The sequence below is a fragment of the Dermacentor andersoni genome, chromosome 7 (assembly GCF_023375885.2).
Source record: "Dermacentor andersoni chromosome 7, qqDerAnde1_hic_scaffold, whole genome shotgun sequence".
Classification (NCBI taxonomy): domain Eukaryota; kingdom Metazoa; phylum Arthropoda; class Arachnida; order Ixodida; family Ixodidae; genus Dermacentor; species Dermacentor andersoni.
The window spans coordinates 14,549,297-14,560,678 of record NC_092820.1 but is presented as its reverse complement, the minus strand read 5'-3'; the positions used below and the strand labels follow the sequence as shown (position 1 = coordinate 14,560,678).

The 11,382-nt window shown below is 43.5% G+C and overlaps 1 protein-coding gene across 2 annotated transcripts in view; it reads left to right on the top strand.

Annotated features, from left to right (window-relative positions):
• The first annotated feature begins 7,484 nt into the window (after positions 1-7,484).
• The window catches only part of LOC126535555 (G2/mitotic-specific cyclin-B-like), a 71,087-nt gene continuing 67,189 nt past the window's right edge, over positions 7,485-11,382 (top strand). For both annotated transcript variants that reach the window (XM_050182383.3, XM_055073198.2), the window contains exon 1: positions 7,485-7,646. In XM_050182383.3, the coding sequence (XP_050038340.1) occupies positions 7,617-7,646 (30 nt within the window). In that variant the 5' untranslated portion in view covers positions 7,485-7,616. The remainder of the gene's footprint in view (positions 7,647-11,382) is intronic.

The window sequence follows — 11,382 nt, the reverse complement described above, 5'->3', positions numbered from 1 at the left end:
GCATAATACTTAATGCTGCTGTAAAGCCCATTTGCAGACAACAATTATGCATTGCAGCGAATAGCTGGGTTTATTAGTTGGTTTTATTGTTGTTCGCGAGTGGTTGTGTATAAAGAGGGCGCGAACAGAGAGGAATCCTGAAGGCAAAACAACGGCTTAAAACACCACACCAGAAACACCTCTGAATGCATGTCGGTACACATATTAGATGGTTCAGTGCTCATACTGTGACCGGAGGCGACGTGTACGCTCGTGTGTAATTAGAGACTCTTATTATAGTCCCCGTGAAAGTTGAACTGAGCCCCATTGGAATCTCAGCATGCTTCACAGCAATGCAGTTTGTATAACTCACCACATAACTTGTCTGTATTGTGGTGAAGATAAAGCAAATCTGTCAACAACCATTAAGAAACACATACAAGACCTTTGCCCACGTGTAGGTGTGTGTGTGTGTGTATATATATATACATATATATTAGAACATATGCTTCCCTGCACTGCATTTTGTACAATTGAGCCCATAAAATGTCTATGTTGTGGTGAAGCTAATTAAAACAAATTTGTCGACCATTATGAGATGCATACAAGACCTTGCCCACGTGTGGATTTATGTAAGCTATGACTACACTCTAAAAAAAGTTTACCCCCTTTGGGTTGTATTTTGTCTCCAAACAATAATCATCATTTGTCATGCCCACATTTCCTTTTTTTAATGCTGCGAGGCCGGTACTTCCTAGTGACGAACGGCTTGTGCGTAATCAGCTTGACACAGCACTCTCGACAGTAAAGTATCGAGCGCCGAGTTTTCAAGAAAGGAAATATGCAAGTAAGGCAGATATGACGATTATCGCTGTAGGACAAGACAAGCCCCAAAGGGCGTAAACTTTTTTTTGAGTGTACTGTGGACTGTCAGTGGCTGTGAAATCTTCAACATCTTGCTCTTCTCTCTCTTTCGAGAGAAAATTTAATTGCATCTAGATAAGCTCCAGCCCCAGGCTTGGAAAACTATTCTCCATGTTAGACGGCAAAGGACTAAAGAAAGGAAGTGAGAAAAAAAAGAAAAAAGCACACTGACTTACACTTACGTCCAAGCGAAATGCACTATCACAAATGTGATTTTCTCATTGCCTTTGTGGAGCACAGCTCAGATATATTTTTGGTTGCACCACAAATCATGTATTGTGTGGCTACTGAATTCCTATAGGGACAGCCCTCACTGTTACAAAGCCTCTGCAAATATAAATCAATGGTCCCTGTCCTAGTCAACACAACAGGTGGGTACATGTATGGCATGCTGGACAAATAATTCTAAATAAATCCCTCTTGAGCGCATGGCCGTTAACGAGACCTTTAGCATTTTGAAATGTAAGTTTAGCTCTGAACTGGTTAAATTAGTGATATAGCCATGGTCTCGAGGTAGCATTTTCTTGAATCTACTGTGTGTAAAATACACTCGCGATTGTTGACAGTTGAATTGTTACAATTGCAATCAGCAGAGAGACCTAATCTCGGCCTACATAGCTATACATACTAAAGGGCTCAGAGCACATATTCAACATTCCACCATCTTGCTTGAGTACCATCTTGTTTGCTTGAAAGTGATGAGCTCTCGGGCTACATTTTCAAGAACCATTGTTACTCACTAGCCTCCACTTTCAAAGATGTTTTCACATGCTGCAACATCAATCACCATCTCCCTTTCGAGGTGAGAGAAAGCTCTATTAGAACTGTCTGTGTCATGTCGGCCTTCTTTGTAACCCCCGGTATTTAGAGGCATACTTGATCAAGTGCCTTTACAAATTCACTGTCCTTCGTTATTAAATGTGACCACTGTAACTGCAAAAAGACCATTGAACACCTCCCCTGTCAGTCTTTGATGTCCAATGTCAGCCCTTTTAGAGTGTACCCACCCAACTGGATAGTTGACCTTTCACAGAGGCTAGGATCCTGCGTGCTTGGCCATATTAATGAAGAAAGCTATGCATACATGCTCTTATGACTTTCTAAAATAAACGAATCTGAAAAGATACTTATAGACACCATCTGTCTTGTGCAAGTGAACTGTCTCGATTTGCCTCCTTCTTTTTCTTTTAACCCCTCATACCCTCACCCCCATGCAGGGTAGCCAACTGGATGAACGTCTGGTTAACCTACCCAGCCTTCCTTGTTCCTTTCTTTCTCTCTCAGATGTAAACCCCATGCAGGAAAACTAAAAACCACACGAAATCTAGTCAGCCATACCTGTTGAAACTAAGATGCGACATGCTTAAACAATTTCAGACGTGTAAATGCACCTAAAATACAAGTACAAAAGAAAGGAAAACACACACGTAGCACATGCACTACTGATTCTTGTCCTTTCTTTTGTCCTTGTATTTTATATACTTTTACAAGCCTGCAATGCTGAACCAACTCGCCCAACTACCTACATTGCTTAAACCAATTCAATTAATATTTTGGTTAATGTATACTCAGGAATTCGTGCGATGATTAGACAGATTCTTCTCTTGCAGAACTTCATCCAACCAAACACCAGAGAAAAGAGTGATGCTGATACAGACACGCAAGTTTTGTTGGCAGTGGAATATGTCAGCTGGATAAATTACTGCAAGTGTTGCCTAGCAACATGCATTGAAGCTGGTGAGCAAGTTGAAGTGCATGATCTGCCAATTTTCTGCCAATAATTTGCATTGTCAGACATCTGTGACGAAGGTGAAGAAAGGAATGCTGGCATCTGGACCAGGTTCTTGCTAAGTTCGTAGCAACTGCTATTACACTGGAGGACAAAATAAAGCAACCACTGCGCCACCTGAAGCAGTATTCTCGCTTGTTGCTTAATCCAGCAAGGACAGAAAAAGAGTGGAGAATGCTGCCTTCCTAGCTTAATTACAAGCAATGCAAAAGCAACCTTGGAAATCGAATCAACTGCATCATTCTGGGCAGAAATGGGAGAAGTAAAAAGATAGGATGACATGCAAGAGTACAGAAATATCTGTACATTGGCCCAAAACATATTAACTTTATATTATTGCTGCAACTGAAGGAAGCTATGCTAAAAAAAAAGAGCAGCAGCTGGGCTTGGAGTTGAAAAACTGCATGCCATAAAAAATCAGTTTTTGCCATGACTGGCAGGAGGTATGTCAACATGTACAAGCATCAATGACCAGCAAATTGAAGTCCACCAAAAAGGAAGTGGACTAAACGAGACATTTGCTTGTGCTTTGGCAAAGTGTTATCACCTGGCATTTCTACTTTCATGGCCTCATCGATAAAATAAAGTCGCATAAGTAATACAATATTGCTTTTGCTGTAATGGACTTTTTATTGTGTATTTGCTTATGTTAGTGTACGATCTTTTGATGTAGTTTTATAGGTGCAACAAAGCACTAAATTTTTTGTTATAGTTTGTATTGAAAGATTTCAATAATGGGGTTGTTACTCTTACATTTTTTTATGCCAACCCAAAAGCCCAAGTTGTATATTAGCTTGTGCCACTACCTAGATGTGTGGATGTGTTGTGTTTGTGATGCCATCATGTTCTTTGCGTTGTCGTCATTCCAGCTTTATCATGCAACTTTCACGCTACCTGCGTTGGAACCAGATGGCTCACATGAAAAGATCCAGGTGTCTCAGCAGTAGCACACCCACCCGTTGTTGGTCGCCTCCGTTTGAGATTGAAAAGCAAGTTTCACACGAATGTTCATTTCGGAATGACCGATAGCAACACCTCACATTGGCATAGCCAACTACCTGTAAAATACTTCACATAACATCAATTCCCACATTGCATGGGATTTACACAAGCTTATCTCATAGTTTTCATGTAGAGCCTTTTGGACCTTAATGTGGGGGATAATAAAATGGCTTTTCAAGTCTAACTCCTCTGAAATATGTATAATTCGACACCTTGCATGCTAAGCTGCAGCTTCTTAAGTCCCAAACTGGCATCAAGAAAGCCAGGACCGTAAAATGATACTGGGCTGGACAAATCAGTTTCCAAAGATTTATGTTGCGTTCTTGACCTCCTTTCGAGAGTTCCTGTGACAAGTTTGTGTGAAAAGACATTCTCAAAGCTAACATATGTAGAGACCAGGCTGAGAAGCTCTATGTCAAGAATGGCTTAGCTGGTTGATGGTGCCTTTGGTGGAGCAATGAATTGCAATTTTTTTATGATGTTATGACAATAAATAACACTATAGCATGCATGCTTACGCTGTAGCTTTCTTTCCTGCCGTGCAACACCAAGAAAGCAAATGAGTAATTGCAAAGTAATCTGCATATTGTATCCCAGGTGTATTGTGTGTGCTACATTACCAGAGAATCCTGTGACCTTTAATTCACCTTTCCAGCACAACATGTCTTTATCAAGCCATACCTTTACGTTGGGTTGATATATGTAGAGCTGCCCTTTCACCTTCATGTCAGCTTAGCTCTGTCAACAGCAGATGCACTAAAGCTAAACACTCTTGCTACCTACTTCACATATTCCAACTGAAATGAAGGAAACACAGGTCTTAACAGTAAACTTTTAAACAGTGCATTTAAATACTTGTGCAACCTTCCTTTTGGAAAGACCATGTGGTGCCGCCTAGAAATGTAGCTTGACAAGTAAGAAACTGATGTGCTTTTATCTAAAAATATAATTGATTGATGTTTTGTGGGACGAGGTGCCTGGTGTCTCAATGAGCACACTTTATGGCTGAGCATATTTTTGCCATTGCGTCAGCTTTGAAAACTTGTCAGAATCTTTAATCTTGGTGCATTAGACAACACCTTGACACAAAATGAATGTAACCCTTAATGTCATTGAAAGAAAGGTGCTGAAAATAATTTGATGAATACAGCAGAATGAAATGCAGGGAACTTAGATGGGAAATAGGTAAGCAATTTACCAACCACGTTATGAATGCAAGCAGCTGACACTTAATAGAATAAGAAGGCCCTGGAGCAAGTCTCTGGCTTGCAGTGCAAAACCTGTGCACACTTATGATGATATTGCAGTATTCATGACAGGGACGGGACCATTCAACCTTGCACACTGTAACAGTCTGCATATCTCTTTGAAATCTTCTTGTACCAACATGTACAAACTGCATGTTGCAAACAGTAAAATCATTGATATTGTCCTACAGACAGTTTCCATGTTTATTGGATTCTCATTTTAACAGCTGACTTTAAACTTCCATACTGAGAGCTGGACGAGTTAGTGCGTTTTTGGAAGAGTAGAAACAGTGCACAAAGTATGAAGGACAGTGAAAACGCAACAGGAGCACTGACTTGCAACTGAATTTTTTATTCAGGTATACATACAAGAACAATATGCACACACCATGCAATGTGAAAAAAAGCAAGCAAATGAAGTGCAAGCTATTAATCATGATTGACCTTGCTAGAAAACACAAGCATGAGTGACGTCGTGAGTTGACTGCGACGTGGTACTAAATTAATCCATGCAAAAATGCCATGTTAGAACTTACATGGGCATTACGCGATTCAATGAATTCAACAGTATGCTTATAAACTATGTATTCCAACATTTTACTTGAATAAAGGGGCTAAGGAGATCAATCTATATATAGCTACAAATGCCTTAGTCACCAGATTTGAAAAGCGGGAGGACTTTCGTTTGTTTCAAAGATGAAAGAACTATACCTGTTGTGGGAGAATGCTGAGAAATAAAAGCGATACTGAGGAGTCCGTTGGGAATAATATAATGTACCAACATGCATTAGGAATTATGTCAGGATCTCAAAATTTATTACATTTGCAGACATACTTCTATATTTTAACAACATTATTAAGGCATACAAATTTAAAAAAGAAATGCCACTACGTTAGTATTTGCCATAGCAAATGATTCCCTAGGGGTGCATGTACAATGGCCCCCAATTGAATATTGTACCACTAATGCTCTACCACATGTGTTTGACCCCTGTTGATTGCAAGTCGCACAAGAGAAACTTGGCCTTCTTTGTAGAGCAAAGACAGTTGGCAAAAAATGAAGCACACAAAGGTAGAGAGGTTTTGGTATAGCCTGTACAGTGAAAGATCCACTCAAGATCCAGGTGCTGTACCGTATCTTCAGAAGATAAAGCATTTATCTAAACACGTGCACAGGGTGTAAATGATCGCACTCCGATGCATGTGATACATAATGACAATCACCACGAAAGCATATCGCATTACTATTACTTCCACAGGTAATTTTCATGGCTGCTATGGAAAGGCTGTCTCACTGCACCACAATCTATAGCAACTAATACACTGGGCATTTCAAATGGTTCATGAAAGCGGGTTGGGCCCTGGCCAGTCTGAAGCAGCGGCACTCCACACACTGTTCAACGCCCAGCCTCGTGTGAGTCACTTGACACTCGTCACGGACACTTGCTGACATTGCCTTCAGGCGGGAACAGGCCTTTCTGTTAGATTCGCGTTTCACGTCCAGGCTTTCGTTACTAGGCTTCTGCGTGCGTAAGGCGACGCGAAGTGTTTGAATGCACTTTGCTCATCGACAAAAGGCGCCCTTACTTTGCAAAGCGATTTGGAAATGTGTATGCACCCTACATCGACGTCAATGCCGACGCGCACCACTTTTGCGTTTTCGAGCTCGTGAGCAGTGTGTCGACGTGAAAGCAAGGCCAAACAGGCATCCGGCTTTGCCAGAAGGCGTACACACAACTTAAAGAATCGCTACATAAGACACACCCTGCAATATGCATTATCCGTGTCGGCACCATATGCAGTCGGCGCTGTGTTACCACGACTCTTCGAAACCGACAGTCCAAATGAGGCGACATGTCGTGCTGTTTCGTGGATGCAGCACAGTTCGTTCGAAGCTTCTGTAGCTTCGTAACGACAACGTTATTCGTACTCGCCGATATTACACAGTGATCCAGTACTAAAGTACACACCACACGGCCACAAGGAATCACAACGGTCCTCCCACTGCGTGCACGCGTGTGTAGGCGCCCACAGTCATTTTCGATTTTAAAACACAGCATAAAATAAATACTTTATTTATTTAGGCGTAGTGCATTTACCAAAAAAACAATAATGTTAGTATTTCATGTATTTTTTACTAAGCTTTCTTTTTGTGACGTCACCATGCGTGGCAGCAGCGGACTCCACTTGGGGTCGTCTGCTGCCACGCGCGTGCACCCAGCGCCGGCCTTTTTCTAATCAATTGTTTTACACGACTGACGATTGGCTGAAAGGGATCACGGATGGATGGATGGAAGGTAGGAGCGTCCCCTTTGAAACGGGGCGATGGCAGTTGCCACCATGCTCAGATTTTTATTTTGCCTTTTATTTTTATCTGTGTTGTGTGTTATTGAAATTCTCGATTTTCTTTAAATACGTCTTCCTACCCTTTTAACCTTATGTCACCTCTCTGCTTTTGAGCCACCAATCCTCCAATCGCCTTTTGCTAATTGATCACGTGGCGCGTGGTCTGCGCCCCCTATCGTTGCTGGTCTTTATATTATGTCGCTGTGAAGCACCTCAAACGGGCTGGAGCTTCTGGTTCGGCTGCGCACGGTATTAGCGGCATATTCAAAGGGCCGACTGGTGCCGGGTGGAAGCGTACCGTGCAAGGCAGTTCGTGTGTTCTTTCAGACATGGCCACTTTTGGGCGTTCTTCAAGATGGGTGAGTGACCTTCAAAGGCTATGCGTATTACAACGGTGTAGTGAAGCGATACAGTAACCCTCGTTTGGCGGAAGCCGTTGCCGTGGGCTTCTCGGCTGCTGCTGTCTGGCTTGTGGTGGCCTTCGCGGCTAGAGCTTTACTCACTGCTTCTCGTAGCTTGCGTGTCTTCGCATTCGGCGGACCTGCTTGAACTGCGGTCCGCTCCTCCGACGCGACTGTCACGGAAGATTTTTCAATTTGTGTTAGTAGTAACCGGTTTGTTTTGAATATTCGGCCGGACTTTGTTCTTGAATATCTGCGTAATAACGTCTCTAGGGCTTCACCTGTCCTGCCGCGGCTATTGAAATTTATTGTTCCTTTCTGCTAATGTGTAACCGCAGTGAGTTTTGAATGTTTTCGATGGCTTGCTTACGACTAGCCCTCGTCACATGTGGTGGTCTCGCAGGAATACCGACCACCGCGGGTTCGAGCTTAGCGAACCAGCCGTGGTGTAGTCAAACCCGCCCAAAGGCGCCGGGGCGCGCTTCAGTAAATTGCTTGAACGCACCACGTTGCAGTCTTTTTTTTTTTTCGCGGCCTGCTGTGACTGAAGTGTGGCTTGTCACTCTGCACACGAAGCCACGCAGCGCTGTTTGTCACGACAGAGGCGCGGCTTTGCAGCTGTGTTAATTTCTTGAAACAGTTTATTGCGTGGGTTTGTGGCTGGCGTAAGCACTTCCGTTATCGTACAATAAAAGCGTTAGGTCTCTGTCGCGTCTATTGTTATCGCACGTCGTTTTGCGCTGGTTCTCGTCGATTTAGTTCTGCTGCTGTTTTCTAGCTGAAGTTTCGTATGACATGAATATGCTGTGTTGTACCTCTCGGGTGACCATTGCTAGAGTCAAGCCCGCAATGACTGCATTTGCTCGCATTTATGCCATGACGTCCCCACATCTTAGGTCAGCAAGAAATGACAAACTCTCTTGCACTGCTTGGTACTCAGCCTAGCGTTTCTTGTCATTATCTCAAGTTCATTGAACATAAGTCATGCTGAATGCTAGGCTTCGTTTCTAAGTTGCTGCAGAAATGCTTTCGTGGAATGTCTTGTTCACCCAAGTTATATTTTTCGGCCGCTCCAAGCTTAGGAGACGTAGGAACTCTGCCGTACTGCTTGCACCTAATAGAATGAGACCAGGCAAGGGTGAAGGAGGGAAAATATTTGATAACCCTAGCCTTAGCCCTTCAACGCCACTTGTTACGAATCAAGTTCAGCCTCTGCTCTGGAAGTGTGTTCTGGCTCAAGTGCTGGTTGTCATGCATTGGGATCAATGCTTTCAACCTCGACATTCGTAGAAAGTTGTCTTCATGCAAAATCTTGGTGGCATCGAATTGCATGGGCTTAATGACGTTAAAATCTCCTGCAAAAATAATTCCAGCATAAAAGGGTTGAAGGGCAATTTTCACGGTGGCGTCATGACACAGCAAATTCGCTGACAAGTAGCACTAAGGCTAGTTAAGATGTTACACTGCTTGGATTCTGTTTTTACTGCTTGTCATGTGGCAGCTGCAGTGCATATCATGGGAGTGGAGCATGCATCACTGATGCACACACTTCTTTGAAGTGCTGCAGTCACCATGAGTGTGTGGTTGTCCACTTTAACATTGGGGTCAGATGCTTGCTGAAGAATTTGTTGCAGTGTTGCACAGGTGATCAACTGCGCAGCTGGTGCACACCCACGTGTTTGGTGGAATGTTGTCAAGTCCTGCGACACTGCTTGTGCTCTCGGGGACAGCACTGCCCACCACAGCATTGAGCCTGTTCACTGAAAATATCAGTCCCGTATCGAGACACAATCTTTTTTAGGCGCTGCGACAGGCCTTGAACGCTAAGCCAGAGGGCGCGAGATCGAATCTCGACCACGGCAGCCACATTTTAATGGGGGTGAAATGCAAGAACACCCGTGTATTGAGCATTCGGTGCACATTCAATATCTCTTAAGCGGCAAAAATTAATCCGGAGTGGTCCACTATGGCGTGCCTCATCATATTGTTGTTTTGGCATGTAAAAGCCCAGTATTTAATTGTTTGACCAATTCAGTGAACTGATTGTTCGGCAGGCTGTCCAGTCTTGCTGGTATAGCACCTTTTAAGTCATAGTTATGAAGCTCGCATACACAATAAGCACGACTTCCAACAAACATTTGTTTTGAAGCATGCACATTTGGTAGTGATAAAAGCAAACAAAACTGCATAGTAGAGTGCAGTATCGCGTTCATTAAAGTGAACATGCAGGCACATTGGCTGCTTATGCTATCAGTTACCAGAGCCAGCAATTGGTGGCCGGAAAAGCCGTGAATGCCAAGTGAAGTAAAAAAAAAAAGCTGTAAGTGGCACTTCTAGATAGGCTAGCATATGTAAAACTTATTACAGTCAGCTCGTGGCAAGTGGCTGCTGGAAATTGTAGGTTACATGCCTTCATTTTTCCTTCACAAAGTGCGCTGTGCAGAAACTTTCCATCATTTGGTCACGTGTTGTGCCCGTAGTTTTGTTTTGTGGTTAGCTCCTGCAACGAGACAAATTATTTTATTTATTGAAAGTAGCACCAGGTTCCTTCAATACTTTTCATCTAGTCATCAAACTTCCTGGAAAGTTTCTTATAAGGACGGATGGTGGCGCCAGAGACGCTCGCTTATGTAGGTGAACAGTCTGCTGTACCAGATCGCCGGGCTGCGCCATCATGCAAATTTTCTGCAAGGAAAGGCACCTACCACATTTATTCTAGCATTGACGTTTGTAGAGTGAACATGTGACGGGGACATTTGGCAAAATTTGTTAAACCTTTATTGACAGGTGTTGCCTACAATACCAAAGAATCTGTGCAGTTTCTGGCTGTCTTCAGCCAGCACTGAATAACATGCAGCAAGTGTCATTTGTTGGTTTAGAGCAGAAACACGGGACCAGGAACAAGTTTGTCACGTGACTCTTTTTTTGAATGCGAGGTCAGAGGAGACGTGGCCAGCAGCAGTGGTGTCACACACGCACGGTGAGGGGGGCTGTGTACACCAATTGAAAACGAAGCCTTAGGTGGCTTGAGGTGAAGGCCACTTTGTTTCCTGTGTCGAGTCTAATCACTATAGGGTGAATGTGCAATGCGTTGGTGTGTTAATTTTACAAGGCACACTTTTACAATTGAAGTCACCCCCTGCCCTCTAGCGGCCTTCCTTGCACACTGTTTTGTTCGGCTATCTGTTTGCACTTTGTATAGTTGGTTAGCTGGATACGAATACGAACTTAAAAAGAATCCTGCGAAGCACCGCCCATTAGGGCTTCACCGCGGGCTGCTGTCACGTGGGGACAGTTACGCCTAACCGCCGCATCGCAGGCTCTCTGGACAGCCCAAAGCCGACGATGGTATTCTGAGCTCTTGATGGCAGAGTTCCACTTCTGTTCAGTGATGTCCTTATCCTCCCGTAAGGAGGAACACCGCGAGAGTATGCGATCTAAATTGCATGTCCTCCGCAGCTAGGACACTGAGCTAAAAACATCCGGGAATAGACAGGGCATGAAGGCCAGACTAGGATAAGAGCTAGTCTGAAGCATGCTGGGGGTTGTAGCTTTAGGTTGTGTTTGTGAGCTTTTTATGTGGTAGAGGATTCTTCTCTCCAGGTAGAAATGTTTCGGAAATTCATTAAAGGTGAATAGTGTCCCAGAACTCTTAGACATCTGACTGTGACCAGGCTCGTCCTCCCGCACAGAT